The following is a 15,367-nucleotide window of genomic DNA, read 5'->3' as shown; positions in this document are numbered from 1 at the left end:
ATTCAAAATCATGATGTGTTTTCCATTTTTATGCTGACAACACTTAGTTATACACGCCACTAAAACCCACAGATCCTAGCAGCCTAGCAAATCTCACAACTTGCCTCTCTGATATTAAATCCTGGATGCCTCAAAATGTTCTTTAATTTAATGATAAGTCCGAGGTTCTGTTCGGTCCCATAGACCTTTTGATACTAATCTTGGTGGTCTGTCAAATAGTATTAAGCTGGCCTCTATGAATCTAGCGTACTATTCGATACTAACCCCTGTTTTTATAATCAAGTCAGAAATGTTGTTCAGTCATGTTTCTTCCAGCTCAAGATCATCTCTAAAATTAGGTGATTTTTATCAATTGCTGATCTACAAAAGTTGCACATGCTTTTATCTATTCTCAGCTTGATTATAATGCACTTTTCTCGGGTATCAGCAAGGGCTCCTTCCACCATCTGCAGTTGGTACAAAACTGCTGCTCAACTCATTACTGGGACAAAGAGGTGTGATCACATCACCTCTGTGCTCGCATCCCTACACTGGCCCCCTGTTAGATTTTGAATTGATTTTAAAAATTAATTGCCCACCTTTAAGGCCTTAAATGGTCTTGCTCCTAAATATATTTCTGATTTATTGACCTGGTATGCACTCTCAACCATTAAGATCCGCAGATGGAGCCCTGCTGGTTATTCCCAGATCACGGTTTGTCACAAAGGGTGATCGGGCTTTTGCTGTTCGAGCCCTCACACTATGGAACTCTCTTCCTACTGAACTCGGACACACTAAGTCTCTAACTTCTTTTAAATCGCTCCTTAAAACTGCTCTCTTTGTGTTGGCTTTTAGAAATGTTTGATATTTGTTTTTTATGTATTTACACCATTTTATTTCCATAGGTTATTTATTTGTCCTTATTCATTACGTCCTCTGTGCTCACGTCCTTTGGTCTTATTCTGATTTTTACCTTGTCTGGTTTTATTTCTTTTTTAAAGCACTTTGAAACATTGTTAAGGAGAGTGCTATTTAAATAAAGTTTGTTATTATTGTTATTATTATTACCACAGTGTGTAAAAACAATTAGCCACTGACCAGGTTGGTTAAGAAAATTGATCTACTTTAATGTACAATTCAGCACAAAGCTATTATGGTTGATGACTGGCCTGCCGATACCATGGGGTTAGAGCAAGCTGAGAGATTTGACCGCGGCATGCTCATCTTGCATTTTTGTCCCTGCCTCCCATCCCTAGCTCTCTGTTCAGACTTTTATTCATACCAGTTATTTTTGGCTTTGTTTTTTCGTACCTTTCAAGGCTTACTTGAAATATTTTTCGTCGCCCTATGTAAAGTCTGTTTACTCAGTGAGCGAACTTTTAGGTTTCCTTGTCTTACCTCTACTCCTTTGCTTTTCTCCTCTGATTTAGTAACAAAATAAGTTGATCGTCGACTATCTAAATCCTTCTCTACCATGATTACGCTCCTCCCTGATAGCCATGCTTTAGTGTTTAATTTAGAGGCCCCTCAGTGATGAAGAAATGGTGGCCTTATTTAATTAAATGGCCATAGGAGCATGTAGCTGACTAAGGAAGCACTGTAGGGTCCATTTAGTGGCTGGAAGGATAATGTCTCACGAATGAATGAATTCCCTTCAGGAATTAATAAATCTATCTATCTATCTATCTGTCTGTCTGTCTGTCTGTCTGTCTGTCTGTCTGTCTGTCTGTCTGTCTGTCTGTCTCTCTCTCTTTGGCTGGCTGTCTGTCTCTCTGGCTGTCTGGCTGTCTGTCTCTCTGGCTGTCTGTCTCTCTGTCTGTCTGGCTGTCTGGCTGTCTGTCTATCAATCTTATCAATAACTGGGGCATGACTGAAGCTCAACAATTGCAGGTTCCTCTGGTGGTCCTGATTTTGTGACCCAATGATATGAGAAACCATTGTGTAATGGTCAGTCCCTGCTAAAGCCATGTGTCCTGTGAAAATGTAAAAAAAAAAAAAAAAAACAATAGAAACAACAGAAAGGAGGGTGTCTGGGTGTCGTGGCGGTCTATTCCGTTGCCTGCCAACATGGGGATCGCCGGTTCGAATCCCCATGTTACCTCCAGCTTGGTTGGGTGTCCCTCCAGACACAATTGGCCGTGTCTGCGGGTGGGGAGCCGGATGTGGGTATGTGTCCTGGTCGTTGCACTAGTGCCTCCTCTGGTCAGTCAAGGCACCTGTTCGGAGGGGAGGGGGAACTGGGGGGAGTAGCGTGATCCTCCTACGCGCTACATCCCCCCTGGTGAAACTCCTCACTGTCAAGTGAAAAGAAGCGGCTGGTGACTCCACATGTATCGGAGGAGGCATGTGGTAGTCTGCAGCCCTCCCCGGATCGGCAGAGGGGGTGGAGCAATGACTGGGAAGAGTGGGGTAATTGGCTGGGTACAACTGGGGAGAAAAAGGGGGGAAATTCCATAAAAAAAAAAAGAAATAACAGAAAGGGAGAAATCAAGGGAGGACAGAAGATTTAAAGGAGAGGACAAGTGATTTTGGGAGCTTCATCTTGAATGAAAACCCATAACTTTGCCCAAGTCGCTGAATGAGGAGCTTTTTTTTTTCTTTTTTTCTTTTTTTAGCAAAATGTTACAGTTGATTAATTTACAGAAATCGCTCAACCAAAGCCCTGTCATCGAGTCAGCCAGCGTCAAAGCTCATCGCAAAAACTGGTTTGCTATGTATGTCTTCATTATCGAGTTTATTAAAATACCATGAGAATCTTTGATGCCCTGTTAGATCCTCCTCAGCCTTTCCCAGCGCCCAGAGCTGTCAGTCAAACCCTCCTCCCAGACTTAGCCGGACTGTTAAAACATTTACAGTGGGGAAGAAGAGAGAAAAGAGGGAGGGTTCTCGATTATTTTAGCTGAAATATGCTCTCTCTCGCTCACCCCCACCCCCCCCCCCTTCACCCTCTATAACACATGAGTGGAGATAGACACACACAGCTGTTGGTGTCTGCGTGTGTGTAGTCAGACCACAGAGTATGCTGAAGCATAACTTTTGTGTCTTTACAGCCAGTTTGTGTAGGTGTTGTTCACAGAGAGGAAAACAGCCTCGCTAACCACAAAGCTCTGACAAGATCCCTCTCTGTTTGTGTGTGTGTGTGTGTGTGTGTGTGTGTGTTATCTGTCTAGCTCAAGTATGTCAGTTGCTTGCAGACATATTGAAAAGTTAGACCAATTTATTAGTGAGATCATGGCAGCAGTGTAGTAGTCTAAGCCAGTCTAAGTGGATACCAAATTTTATTTGCTGTTTCAGGGACCCTCTTTTGACTCTCCTGTAACTGATCTTTGAGTTCTTGCAATGCAGTCTGGTTTCTGTAGCGCTTAGCTGGCCTTTCCAAACCAGAAGAACCAGCGGTCTATTTATTCTACATATAGATGAGGTGTTGAGCAGGGTATCGGCTTCTCCTTAAATCTTAACATGTCTTCAATTCAATCAAAGAAAGCTGAATCAATTTCTCCAATTTCTAGCACGGTGGCGCAGTGGTTAGCGCCGTCGCCTCACAGCAAGAAGGTCCTAGGTTCGAACCGCGGGGTTGTCCAACCTTGGGGTCATCCAAGGTCATCCTCTATGTGGAGTTTTTCATGTTCTCCCCGTGTCTGCAGTGGGTTTTCTCCAGGGGTTCCATTCCCCCCCCCCCCCCTCAGTTCAGGGATGGTCGTTCCCTCTTCACATAGATGGCCTCTTTGACTCTCTGTTCAAACCAGCATTCCTCCCTATCAAGGATGTGCACATCCTCGTCCCTGAAAGAGTGGCCACTGGCCTGTAGATGGTGTAGACTGTGGAGTCCTGGTCTTGCATGTTAGCTCTTCTGTGTTGTGCCATCCTCTTGGCCAGCGTCTGTTTAGTTTCCCCAATGTACAAGTCACGGCAATCCTCCCAGCACTTAACAGCATACACTGTATTGCCCAGTTTGTGCGGGGGGGCCCTGATCCTTGGGGTGGACCAACTTCTGGCACAGCAGGTTTTGGGGTTTGAAAGCAACTGAGACGCGGTGTTTGGGAAAATATGCGTCTCAGCTGTTCCGACACTCCTGCCACATACGAAATCACCACTGGTTTACACTGAGACAGCTGTTGTTCTTCTCCTCTCTGATCGGCTGGTGCACTGTTTGGGCGTCTTCCTGGCTTTGACAAGCCTGGCTTCTTACCTGGATTATTGAGCATGCATAAAGACGTCTCCAATTCAATTCAATTTTATGAATTTTAGTCCATAGCATCATTGAATTGTCTTAATTTTGAGTTTGCTTTGTCTTAATTTCAACATAAACATTTTCTATACTTCTATTCATTTTTTTGTTGTTGTCAGAATTAGTTGAGTTCTTTTGCAGCAAAATCTAAAATGTTATAGCCTACAATAGCCTAAGCCAAACCGAATGCTGGCCTCTACACTGGACCTAAACCTGTCTGTGACACACTTACTCGTTTGGAAAATGCCTTTTCTAGATAAACCCTATATACATAAGTCCCCATATACTTATCTGTCATAAGAGGAATCAAAGTGTATCCTTGTAGGTACTTTTCCAAAACCATGTAGAAAAAAGTAATGGTTAGATTTATTACCTACCGGGGTGTCTGGGTAGCGTAGCAGTCTATTCCGTTGCCTACCAACGTGGATCGAATACCCGTGTTACCTCCGGCTTGGTCGGACATCCCTACAAACGCCATTGGCTGTGTCTGTGGGTGGGAAGCCGAATGTGGGTATGTGTCGCTGCACTAGCGCCTTCTCTGGTTGGTCAGGGCGCCTGTTTTGGGGGGGCTGGGGGCAGCACCTGACAGGGGGGAATAGCTTGATCCTCCCATGCGCTACGTCCCCCTGGTGAATCTCCTCACTGTCAGGTGAAAAGAAGTGGCTGGCGACTCCACATGTATTGGAGGAGGCATGTGGTATTTTGCAGCCCTCCCCGGATCGGCAGAGGGGGTGGAGCAGCGACTAGGATGGCTTGGAAGAGTGGGGTAATTGGTTAGCTACAATTGGGGAGAAAAAAAGGAAGGGGGATATATTACCTGCTTAATTATGTATTACCCAGCCTAAAGAAACTGTTACTAGAATCGTCTAGTTCTAAAGCTAACCGTTTCCTACTGAATACTTACCTCAGTGCTGAACTAAATATATATGTATACATACATATATATATCACTACCTGAACACTTCAGTACTTATGTGATTAAGAGAGAAAACTGTATTCTTAAAAAAGTGAAAATGAAATGGCCTTCCTCAGGTCAGTGTCTTCATAGTTGCACCACCCTGTCAAATATTCCCCGTTGATTACATTGCAGTAATCGATAACGTCTTTTTTTGTTAATCAACTCTGCACTTTAGATATGAATTGTCTTGTCACAGGGAAAATGAAGTCAGGTTCCAGACTCTGTTTGTCATAATTAGGTTGCACGGTGCCAACAAATTATGGCCTCAGTGCCCCCACCCTCCATTTAAAATATCCCAGAAATGCCCCTACTTGTGTCACAGGATTTGTCCAAAATCTGTTCTTCAACTTCTTTATATGTGGTCTTGAAGTGGTCTCTGAAGTTTTAAATGTAACTCTCCTCTACCTGCAGGCCCCCCAGAAGAGCAGGAAATGATATTTCATGAAGTTGTCCTGTGTCGTCTCTTGTTATTATTACACCAGTCTCCAGCCAAAGTGAGACTTGTCAGTCATTGTTGTAGAGGGTCACATGCAGCAGGCGCTTATCTGGTGTCTTCCTCTTTCACAATAGATCCACCGAGACAAGGAGGCGTCTTACCCGCTGTCTCTCAGCCCCTGTGCCCAGCCTGACTCGGTTCCCAGCAGCCTCGGCAGACGACAGACAGGTAAGGCGAAAACCCCTACGCCGACCACAGCGACTGCTGGCACACTGAGTTAGATGGGAGTGGGTTAAGTGCGCGGGTGAAGAGCTGAAAGCCACGAACGCCCGAGTTCATTTGTTTCAGGAAGTGGGTTGTTATAGTGCTTAAAATGTGCATCATTCTTTTCTTGAGAAGGCGTTTTATTTGGCTCGCGCCTCGTTTTCTGTGCCTTGTGTATTTATGATGATTACATGTTGAGTTTTATGGTTTGGCAGTTCAGCATGTGTGTAATATAACAACAAGTAGATCATTTGATCAGAGTAAAAGCGAACTGACTTTTGGTGTGGGTTGTCGTCACCCGGCTCGTTGTTTGCTACAAGTGACGGAAAGAGCCTCGGCGCTCAGACAATACTTTCCTATGCTGCATTCAGCCAAGTAAAAATAGTGTACAAACATTTTTTTTCCGACCAAAAGAGGAAATTGCGATCAACCAAATATGAGGCAGGCATTATTTAGCCTTTCTGCAAAGAAGGCGACGCCCACGCCGGCTGCGAAGAAAGGATCCTTTTAGCCGCTGCGAGACGCGTCCATCCTCGGCATAATAAGTGTCGGTAAAAAGGCCTTGCAGATCAATCGGAGGAGGGCGGCCAGGCGGGGAGCGCGGAGAACAAACACGGCTTTGGTCTCGGCGTGAAACAGACACAGGCGCATCCCCAGAGTCATAGTGAGGCCTCCTGCTGGATCACACGTCTTTTAGGGAAAGACGGAGAGAGACAGAAGAAGAGAGTGGGCAAGGCTTGAAAAAAAGCTCAAACGAGGGTAAGGAGCAAAGGGTCAGAGGGAATGGAACGGGACGTATAAAGAAGGGGAGAGAAATACTGGGGTTTTGTTGGTGGGGGGTTCGCTCTTCCTCTCCATGGCAGGTGTGACAAGTCAGCTACACTGTCTTTTGAACTGGAAGCTTTACTCCACCTCCAGGCTGGGACGTTCTCTGCCCTCTAGCTCGCTCTGCCAGGCTCTTCTTTTCCTCTTCCCAACTCTCTCTCTCTCCCCTCTCCTCTCTCTCTCTCACTCATCTCTCTCTCCCCTCTCTCTTTCTCCCTCTTGCTTATCTCGCTCTCTCTCTCTCGCTCATCTCTCTGTCTCCCTCTCACTCATCTCGCTCTCTCACTCATCTCTCTCATTTTCTCTAAAAGAACCCATTTTTGACAATCTAGAGGATTTTTCATACATCTCTGTCTCTCTATCGCTTGCTTATCTCTCGCTCCTCTCTCTCTCTCTCGCTCATCTCTCTTTCCCTCTCTGTCTCCCTCTCACTCATCTCGCTCTCTCTCACTCATCTCTCTCCCCCCATCTCCCTCTCACTCATCTCGCTCTCTCACTCATCTCTCTCATTTTCTTTAAAAGAACCCATTTTTGACAATCTAGAGGATTGTTCATACATCTCTGTCTCTCTATCGCTTGCTTATCTCTCGCCCCTCTCACTCTCTCTCTGTCGCTCATCTCTCTCTCTCTCGCTCATCTCTATCTGTCCTTTCTCTCTCGCTATCTTGCACATCTCTCTCTCACTCTCGCTCATCTCTCTCTCCTCTCACTTGCACTCTTGCTCTCGCTCCTCTCTGTCTCTCTCTCTCGCTCATCTCTCTCTGTCCTTTCTCTCTCTCACTATCTCGCTCATCTCTCTCTCACTCATCTCTCGCTATCTCGCTCATCTCTCTTGCTCATGTCTCTCCTCTCTCGCTTGCACTTTCTCGTGCTTGCTCATCCTCTCTCTCTCTCACACATCTCTCTTTCCTCTCTCTCTCTTACTCTCTCGCACATCTCTCTCACTCTCTCTTTCTCTAAAAGAACCCATTTTTGACAATCGAGGATTTTTCATACATCTCTCTCTCTTTCTCTCTCTCGCGCTCTCTCTCTCCTGCCTTCTTTCTCTAGATCCTCTTCTCCCATTTCTCTAACTCTGCCTCCCTTCCTGTCCTACTTAAACCCTCTTTACCCCTGCTGTGATCCCAGCCGCCCGGCCCACACCATACCACATCTCTGACAGCCGGCAAGGGTGCGGCTAAGAGGACTGAACCAACACAGTTGACCATGAAGGACAGCAGTTTGGAGGGCTATGATGTCTTGGTGTTGATTTATGACTTCTATGGTTTTAACTCACAGTTACAGTTAGGGGAAGCACATTAGTTAGGGATATAGGTAGCGTTATCAGATACCGGGTCGATAACAGGTTAAGGTAGAGTATCGGAGATTTTAACGGAGGCTGAAATCTGATACTAAAAGCTATGAATAACATGTCACAAGTTAAAGCAAAATGGTGTGATCTACTGCTTTTTTGGCACATGTATTACTATAATAGTACAAAAAAAGCAACACAGATTCTATCTCAGTTATTTTGCCTATTGGCGCCGAACTGTGTCTGCTCTGTTCAGCAAAAGTAATGGATTGGACTGGGACTCGATACTTAATGATTCATACTTGGAATTTATATCCGCAATAAAAAGGTGGTGTCGGTGCATCTCTGGTTACAGGATGTTCTATGGTTGCAGGTCAAAACAGTAGGGTGGACAGGAAATTCAGCAGCAATTTTACCACTTCTGTCGGTCGGTTGTATAGAAACCCGGCTGTGATGGTGAGTCTTTGCTAGCTCTGAGCAGGTAGCTGACGGTGTTTGCCCAGCTTGTGAGAGAAGTCACGGCTGATTAAGATCTGAAATCGAGTGGATGATAAAATAAATGGAAACGGTCCTCTGTTTTCATATCTCCGCCTTTAGTTCATCTGAAAGACTCAAATATTTTGATCATATAGCCTACATACCTGACCAAGTTACCAAGCTGTTTGAATAACTTTCTAAGATGTCTAGATAAGTTGCACGTAACAGTTGGCTGCTTAGTATTTATTTGGTCTGCCATTTAAGACCTCATTTGATAGGTTTAACTCTGATGTGGGGCAGGATTATATGGCCTAAAATAGCTCCGAATCTATTCCTTCCATGACACCAGTTGTCATAGTTGGAATTGATATCAAGGGAGGGGTACCAAATATATTAGTGAACCAAAAGCATACAATAGTAGTCACACAATATGTGTAATTACTATGTCTATGTGAATTTAGTTCCATTAATCGAAGAAACAGTGTTGCAAAAAGGGAATGCATGTGATCATGATGAGTCCACTTCATTTGTAAGCTTTTTGCCACACCGTCATCAAATGGCTATAAAGATGGAGCGCTACATAGTGGTCATGCAGAAATGATGCACAGTGGCTGCTTTGCACTCTTGACAGTCTGTTACTGCGACAAGATGATTTTTTTTTCAGAGCTTCTATTGATAAGAATATTCTAAATGTTAAGGAAAATATCAATAGAAATAATTATAATTAGTAAGTAAGATTTTATATAAAAAAAGTTTGAAAGAAAAAACAACACAGACCATAAAAATGTTAAGTGCATTAAATGAACTTAATTATTAATTATTAATTTATTTTATTTTAGTATTATTATCTTATATTATTATATTATTTATTAATTTGTTTTATATTATATATTATAATATTTATTATTAATTTATTAATAATTATAAATTAAATGAACTTAAAAAACTTTTCAGTTTAGATATATGAGTTAGTTTGTTTATATGTGTTCTTGTAGTTCTTGTAGTTTTTGGATATGTGTTTTTGTTTGTGTGTTGCACTGCTGTGGGCTGGGGGAAACCATGTTTCATATGACCAAGTGTTTCTGATTCTGAACCTGATTCTGAACATTCTAGGACTGGAATTAGAGCTGGTTTTGGTGCATACTTGTTGAATGATGTTACCAGACATCTGTATCACTAACAACCGGCTGGTGCCGTGCTTCAACCCCCTTCTACCTTTTTGTCCTGAGCACTTCTTTCCCTGCTCATCATCTTTCAGTCATCGTTGTATGGGCACACTAGTATTTTTTCATCAGCCGTCAGGGTGCTTCTGCTCTGACCCTGGACACCCTTACTATCTATCGGCTGCATATCAAGTTGAGTTCGGAGTTGAACCCATCTCTTCCTGCTGCATTCATTGCACGTAGTTCTGCATAAAAATGTCAGCCGAATACAGTCTCCAGTATGAAATGCAATGTAAATGTAATTCTTTCCCACCGCTAAGAGCACTGAGAGAGAGGGCCTGGCCGCCATGTGAACTGTCAGGGCCAGCAGAGACGGTCCTGCTCCCCATAGTAAACCACCCACTGACTCGCCAGAGCTGTACACCTGTGCTCTTTGCTTCTGTCTGTGTGTAAACGTTTGTTTTAATGCCAGTACGAGTGTCTCGGTGTTTGCTTTTATGTGTGTGTGTGTGTGGGGGGGGGGGCAGCTGTCAGAGTTCACAGACCCCTGCTAGTTTTTCTGGACAGGTGCGAAGGGTGGAGCCTGAAGAAATGCCCAGCATTCAGTTTTTTTGTCAGACTGCCAGCCTGTTTCTTTCTGTCTGCCCTGGGGCAGCCCCACCTACTGCACCGCCCGATATTCATCGCACTCATATCCCTGTCAAATAACGGACACTCTCTGTCTAGATCAAAAGTGTCACCGGTGTCTTTCTTAAAGACGCTTTAACTAGACCATTTGGTACTGCAGGTACCATTCTTTTCACCATGGCCATCCTGCTCGCCTCATTTCAGATGTAGCATGAGTTGAACCTCATGGTGGGTACACAGCCACAGCTAGCAAATGAAAAGTCCCCCAGGACCAGCATTTCACTTTTGATAGTGCTGTTATTCCTGCAGTGTTATTAGGTCCTGGTGTGCTACGCAAGTCTGTTAAGGTCCTGTGATTCCTGCAAGATGTCTCATTAAGTCTTAAAGGGAGAATTCACCAACTTTCCACGTTACCTCGGTCTATCTGTAACGGGGATAGCACATGAAAAAAACACTTGCAGTTCTAAATCGTTTCTGAATCTCTGGAGCGGCAGTGAAACTTGAGTTTTTTTTCTGGTAAGCAAACGATGTGTTGATTTCAGTTGGCGGTCAGACAAACTAAATACAGCCTATCAGGTTGTCTTTATGCATGCTCAGTAAACCCAGGTAATAAAATCTCAGGCAGTCGTATCAGTTCATCTGGGCACAACGTTTATTGAGAGAGAAACGTTTCATCACTCATCCAAGTGACCTCTTCAGCCTCAACTGACGGCAGGTGTCCCCACCCTTATAAACAATACAGTGGCATCACGACCGAAACCAACGATCGGGTTAATATGCAAATTGCCGTGACCATCAACTAGAGTGTCAATGGCCATGTGTACTATTCACAGAGGCTTTTGAGGAGTGGTTGAGGAGTGGACCTTGATGGGAGTGGATGGCAGTGGACCTTGATAGGGAGGAACACTGGCTTGAACGGGGAGTCGAAGAGGCCATCTATGTTATGGTTGGGCAACTTTGATGAGAGAGGGAGGGCCACAAAAATATTATCCTCACTACTAGAGGGCCAGATTGTGACCGTGAACTTCCACCAGTGGGATACTATAACCCCATCACTCAATTAACCAATTATAGCTACTACTAAAGAAGGAACGACCATCCCTGAACTGAGGGAGGGGGATAGTACACATGGCCATTGAAACTCTAGTTAATGTTCACGTCTATTTGCATATGAAACTGGTCGTTGGTTTCGGACTTTATACCACTGTAATGTTTATAAGGGTGGGGATACCTGCAGTCAGTTGAGACTGAAGGTCACTCAGATGAGTGATGAAACGTTTCTGTCAATAAACGTTGTGTCCACATGAACTGATTCAACTTTCTTTGACAGCCTATTGAGGTTTCTAATACTCTGATCTACTCCAAATATGATTTTCAAGAAAAACACATATCCGTTCCATCAGCTAAGTTATGTTTCCAATGCTGGAAATGACTAGCACAAGAGGATTTTATGGACAACAATACAGAAGCTAGTGTGCAGCAATGCATTCTGGTACGTAAAGGCATTGTGGGAAAGACTGTGAGCAGGGTGACGCTGATTTCTCCGTCAGTACCGTGCACAGTGAGGACTTCATTGCTTCAGTCGACTACACTAGCACTGATAGTACATACACAAGGCTCAGCGTTTTCGGTTTTTACCGATTTTCACTGAAGAATACCCAGATTTTTTAAGAGGAGCAGATTGGTTTAAACTGATTTTCACCCAGATTTTATGTTTCCACGGATCCAAAGGTGTTCCTGTTCATGTGAGGTTATGTAACAGTGTCCTCTTGTGGCGAAATTCGGCATGCTTGGATGGCTTTGAAAAATAAAAACCGAAAACGCTGAGCCTTGTCCATACATAAAGCCATCGATGAAATTTCCCTTTAGGGTTCTTTAGATCCGGTTACATGATGTGTAAGTATGTGCTCTGGTACTGTGTACATGTCTTAGACCGGTGTTCCTAGGACAAATTAGTTTGCATTTGTTATGCAGTACTTGGTCATTACCGTGTTCCTGATTCTTACACAAAGCTAACTCCAAGCGAGCTGCTGTGTGAGGACTGTGAGTCCTTGCCACCTTCCTGGGCTCGGTGATCGGTCAGTTAAACAGTCATGGCTCAATGAGCAGGCCTTGATGAAATGGCCACCAGATGAAATGGCCTACATGTATATGTAATTACACATGTGTGTCAGAGTTTAGTAGTTAGCCGTTAGTTGTTTGTTGCAGGAAGCCTGCTGAAGGTTGTTATTGTGGTGCAACCTTATCCTTTAATGACTGCCTCTGTTCTCGGCCGCTCCCGCTACTATCTCCTCTTCTTATACCTTCTAGTCTCCAGAAATCCGGACCTGGATTCATTCTCTGCGCTTTCAGATGAGCTGTTTTGAGTCCCCAGCTCTTGGGTATTATAAATTGAGGCATTACTGAATGTTTTGCTTTTGATGGCAGTGATGGGAGCTGAACCCCTAATCTGGGCATCGAGTCCTTTACCAGTGCAGACATGCGGACGTACGTATATATACACATATATATACACACACTTCCTCTAGATCACAGTGTAGGAAATGAAAAATTGTTTGTTGCCTTGGGTGAAAATAAGCCTTCATTTTCCTTTAACAAAAACAGACAGAAATAGATGTCGAAAATAATGTTAAATAACTTCGTCGATGATCTCATCCTGTTGTTGTGGCCCTCGACTAAAATAAGCCCCGCCGTTGCGTGTCTGGGGCTGGGCACAGGGCCCTTATCTGTGCATGTCCTTACATGTACACTGGGCTGCAGCTCAGTGGCGGGTGGTGTTATATAAGTGTTAGTTTTTTAGCAGTTCCATATTGGGTGGAACATAAGTGCGGGACCAAAACAGCACCGAGGGCCCCAGAAATGATCGAGACAAGTTGCTGTCAGGTTGTGACGGGACATGAGTATTCAGTATGTGACCCTAGGCGAGGGTAAATATAATTTGTGAAGGTTTGGAATCGTTGCTTTATTTTGATTTTCTGGTGAACTGTTTTGCCTGTTGTTGGCGGAGATGTGGCACCAACTGTCTGAATTCACTCAGAGATCATGTCAGCGTGCCCCCAAGTACAGAAAAGAAACCGTAAAATATAATACTACATAATACTAGCATGGTTGGTACGAACAAGAACTGCAGCATACTTTGTTCCGAGGTTGATAGTAGGTAGGTAGGTTACAGTTTGAAGTGATTCTTTGTGCAGGAGACAGTGTGGTGTAGTAATGTAATGCAGAGTCGTGGTTTAAAAAGAAAGGAAGATAAAACCACTGAGTACACCCTGTCGACATCCTGCTGACTTTACTACATTACAAAAACAGAAATACCTGTTGAGCTGGCCTGCAGTCGAAAAGGGAAATATGATCATATAATTTCATTAGAAACATGTAAATCTATGTATATTAATTTCCTGTCTAATAGACATGACTTGTGTTCTGTTTAATAGCCTTTATGTTGTTATGTTATGCAATACATATGGAGCGAACTCGGGGGGGGGGGGCAGCTGTGAACCGCTGCTGCTGGGATGCGAACCCGGGTCGCCCGCACCACAGGCTAACAAGTTAACTAAAGGGTCTGACCCCTTAGCCAAGGGCTAGCAAGTCTAGTCATCCGTGGTCGTTTCACTAACCCCCCCCCCCCTTCGCGAAGGGCATCCCCGCGCTTCAGCATACCAGCTCCCTCATGCCTCTGGGCGCATGCGCTTCCGACAACCTCACCATCCCACTTCTGACACCAATGTAGCGAATTCAGGGGGCAGCCAGGAATCCGCCGCAGCCGGGAACGGAACCCGGGTCTACCGCACCACGGACGACTGCACTAACCAGTCAGCTAAAGGGTCAGACCCGTTAGCCAACCAGCTAGCGAGTCCACTCATTCATGCTCATTACATATACATTTGGTTGAAACAACCCCCCCCACCAGTTTGCTCAGAACATTATTCGTTGATTTGTCTGGTTCTGAATCCCTTTTCACTCCTTCACAAATGTCCAAAAGGTTCTCACTGAAAGAACTGAAACCAGGCCTGTTTTGTGAGGTGGAGAAAAGGCTGCTCTGCTTTTTCAGTCAAACGGCGAAGTGCTCAGGTTGATGAACCGAACTGGTCAGTCAGGGAAGAGAGCTGGTGTTTTTCTGGTGTTGGCGTTCTCCCTGATCATTTCTTTTACGGCATTCTTTTCTGCAACACTGATGTTCTTTTACGGCGCAGCCGAGACACGTTTGTTTTCTTCTTCCACGACATTCCTCTCGACCAATGGGTCTAAACTGCATTTTATACTCTGTATTTACTCCAAGCTCGCCATGGTTGAAAACACCCCAGACATGCTGCGCTCCCATTTAAATATGGCTGTTTGCACTTCTCATCAGTCGTCGCAGCGATCGCTCGCCTGCGGTGGGGGAGTTTACGGCACATGTGATGTGTGCAGCTGCTAATGCTGGTAATGTCATTACATGTAATAAACGTTATTAGGGGTTCTGACAAATCAGGCGCTTTCTTGTCATCTTGTTCTCTCCAGGCTCCTCCCAGTCATCAGCGTTATCCGGTGTGAGTGGCAGCAGCGCCCCCTCTCCTGTGTATAGAGACTCCGGCAGCGACACAGAGGGCTTCCTCAGCGCCGAACCAGGAGACGACTGTGTCTTCAGAAAGGTCTGGTCTCTCTGGTCTCTCAGCCAACCGGGTGGGGGAGAGTGTGTGTGTGTGTGTGTTTTGGGGGGGGGGGGGTTAGGGCAGCCAATTTGTCAGTCTGTACTTAGCTTGTTGAGTGAAGCAATCCCCTCCCCCCTTTTCTCCCCAATTGTACCCGGCCAATTACCCCACTCTTCCGAGTCGTCCCGATAGCTGCTACGCCCCCTCTGCCGATCCGGGAAGGGCTGCAGACTACCACATGCCTCCTCCGATACATGTGGAGTCGCCAGCCGCTTCGTTTCACCTGACAATGAGGAGTTTCACCAGGGGGACGTAGCACATGGGAGGACCACGCTATTCCCACCCAGCCCCCCCCCCCCCCCGAACAGGTGCCCCGACTGACCGGGGGAGGCGCTAGCGCAGGGAACAGGACACATCACCACAACCGGCTTCCCGCCCGCAGATACGGCCAATTGTGTCTGTAGGGATGCCCGGCCAAGCTGGAGGTA

At 45.1% G+C, this 15,367-nt stretch overlaps 1 protein-coding gene across 4 annotated transcripts in view; it reads left to right on the top strand.

Moving 5' to 3' along the window:
* Window positions 1-15,367, top strand: part of LOC130111162 (A-kinase anchor protein 13) — a 97,595-nt gene that overhangs the window by 18,976 nt on the left and 63,252 nt on the right. For all 4 annotated transcript variants that reach the window (XM_056278223.1, XM_056278222.1, XM_056278221.1 and 1 more), the window contains 2 exons: window positions 5,736-5,829; window positions 14,749-14,879. In XM_056278223.1, the coding sequence (XP_056134198.1) occupies window positions 5,736-5,829; window positions 14,749-14,879 (225 nt within the window). The remainder of the gene's footprint in view (window positions 1-5,735; window positions 5,830-14,748; window positions 14,880-15,367) is intronic.

The sequence above is a fragment of the Lampris incognitus genome, chromosome 4, assembly GCF_029633865.1.
Source record: "Lampris incognitus isolate fLamInc1 chromosome 4, fLamInc1.hap2, whole genome shotgun sequence".
Lineage (NCBI taxonomy): Eukaryota > Metazoa > Chordata > Actinopteri > Lampriformes > Lampridae > Lampris > Lampris incognitus.
The sequence above is the reverse complement of the archived record's forward strand: the minus strand, read 5'-3'. Positions and strand labels throughout refer to the sequence as shown.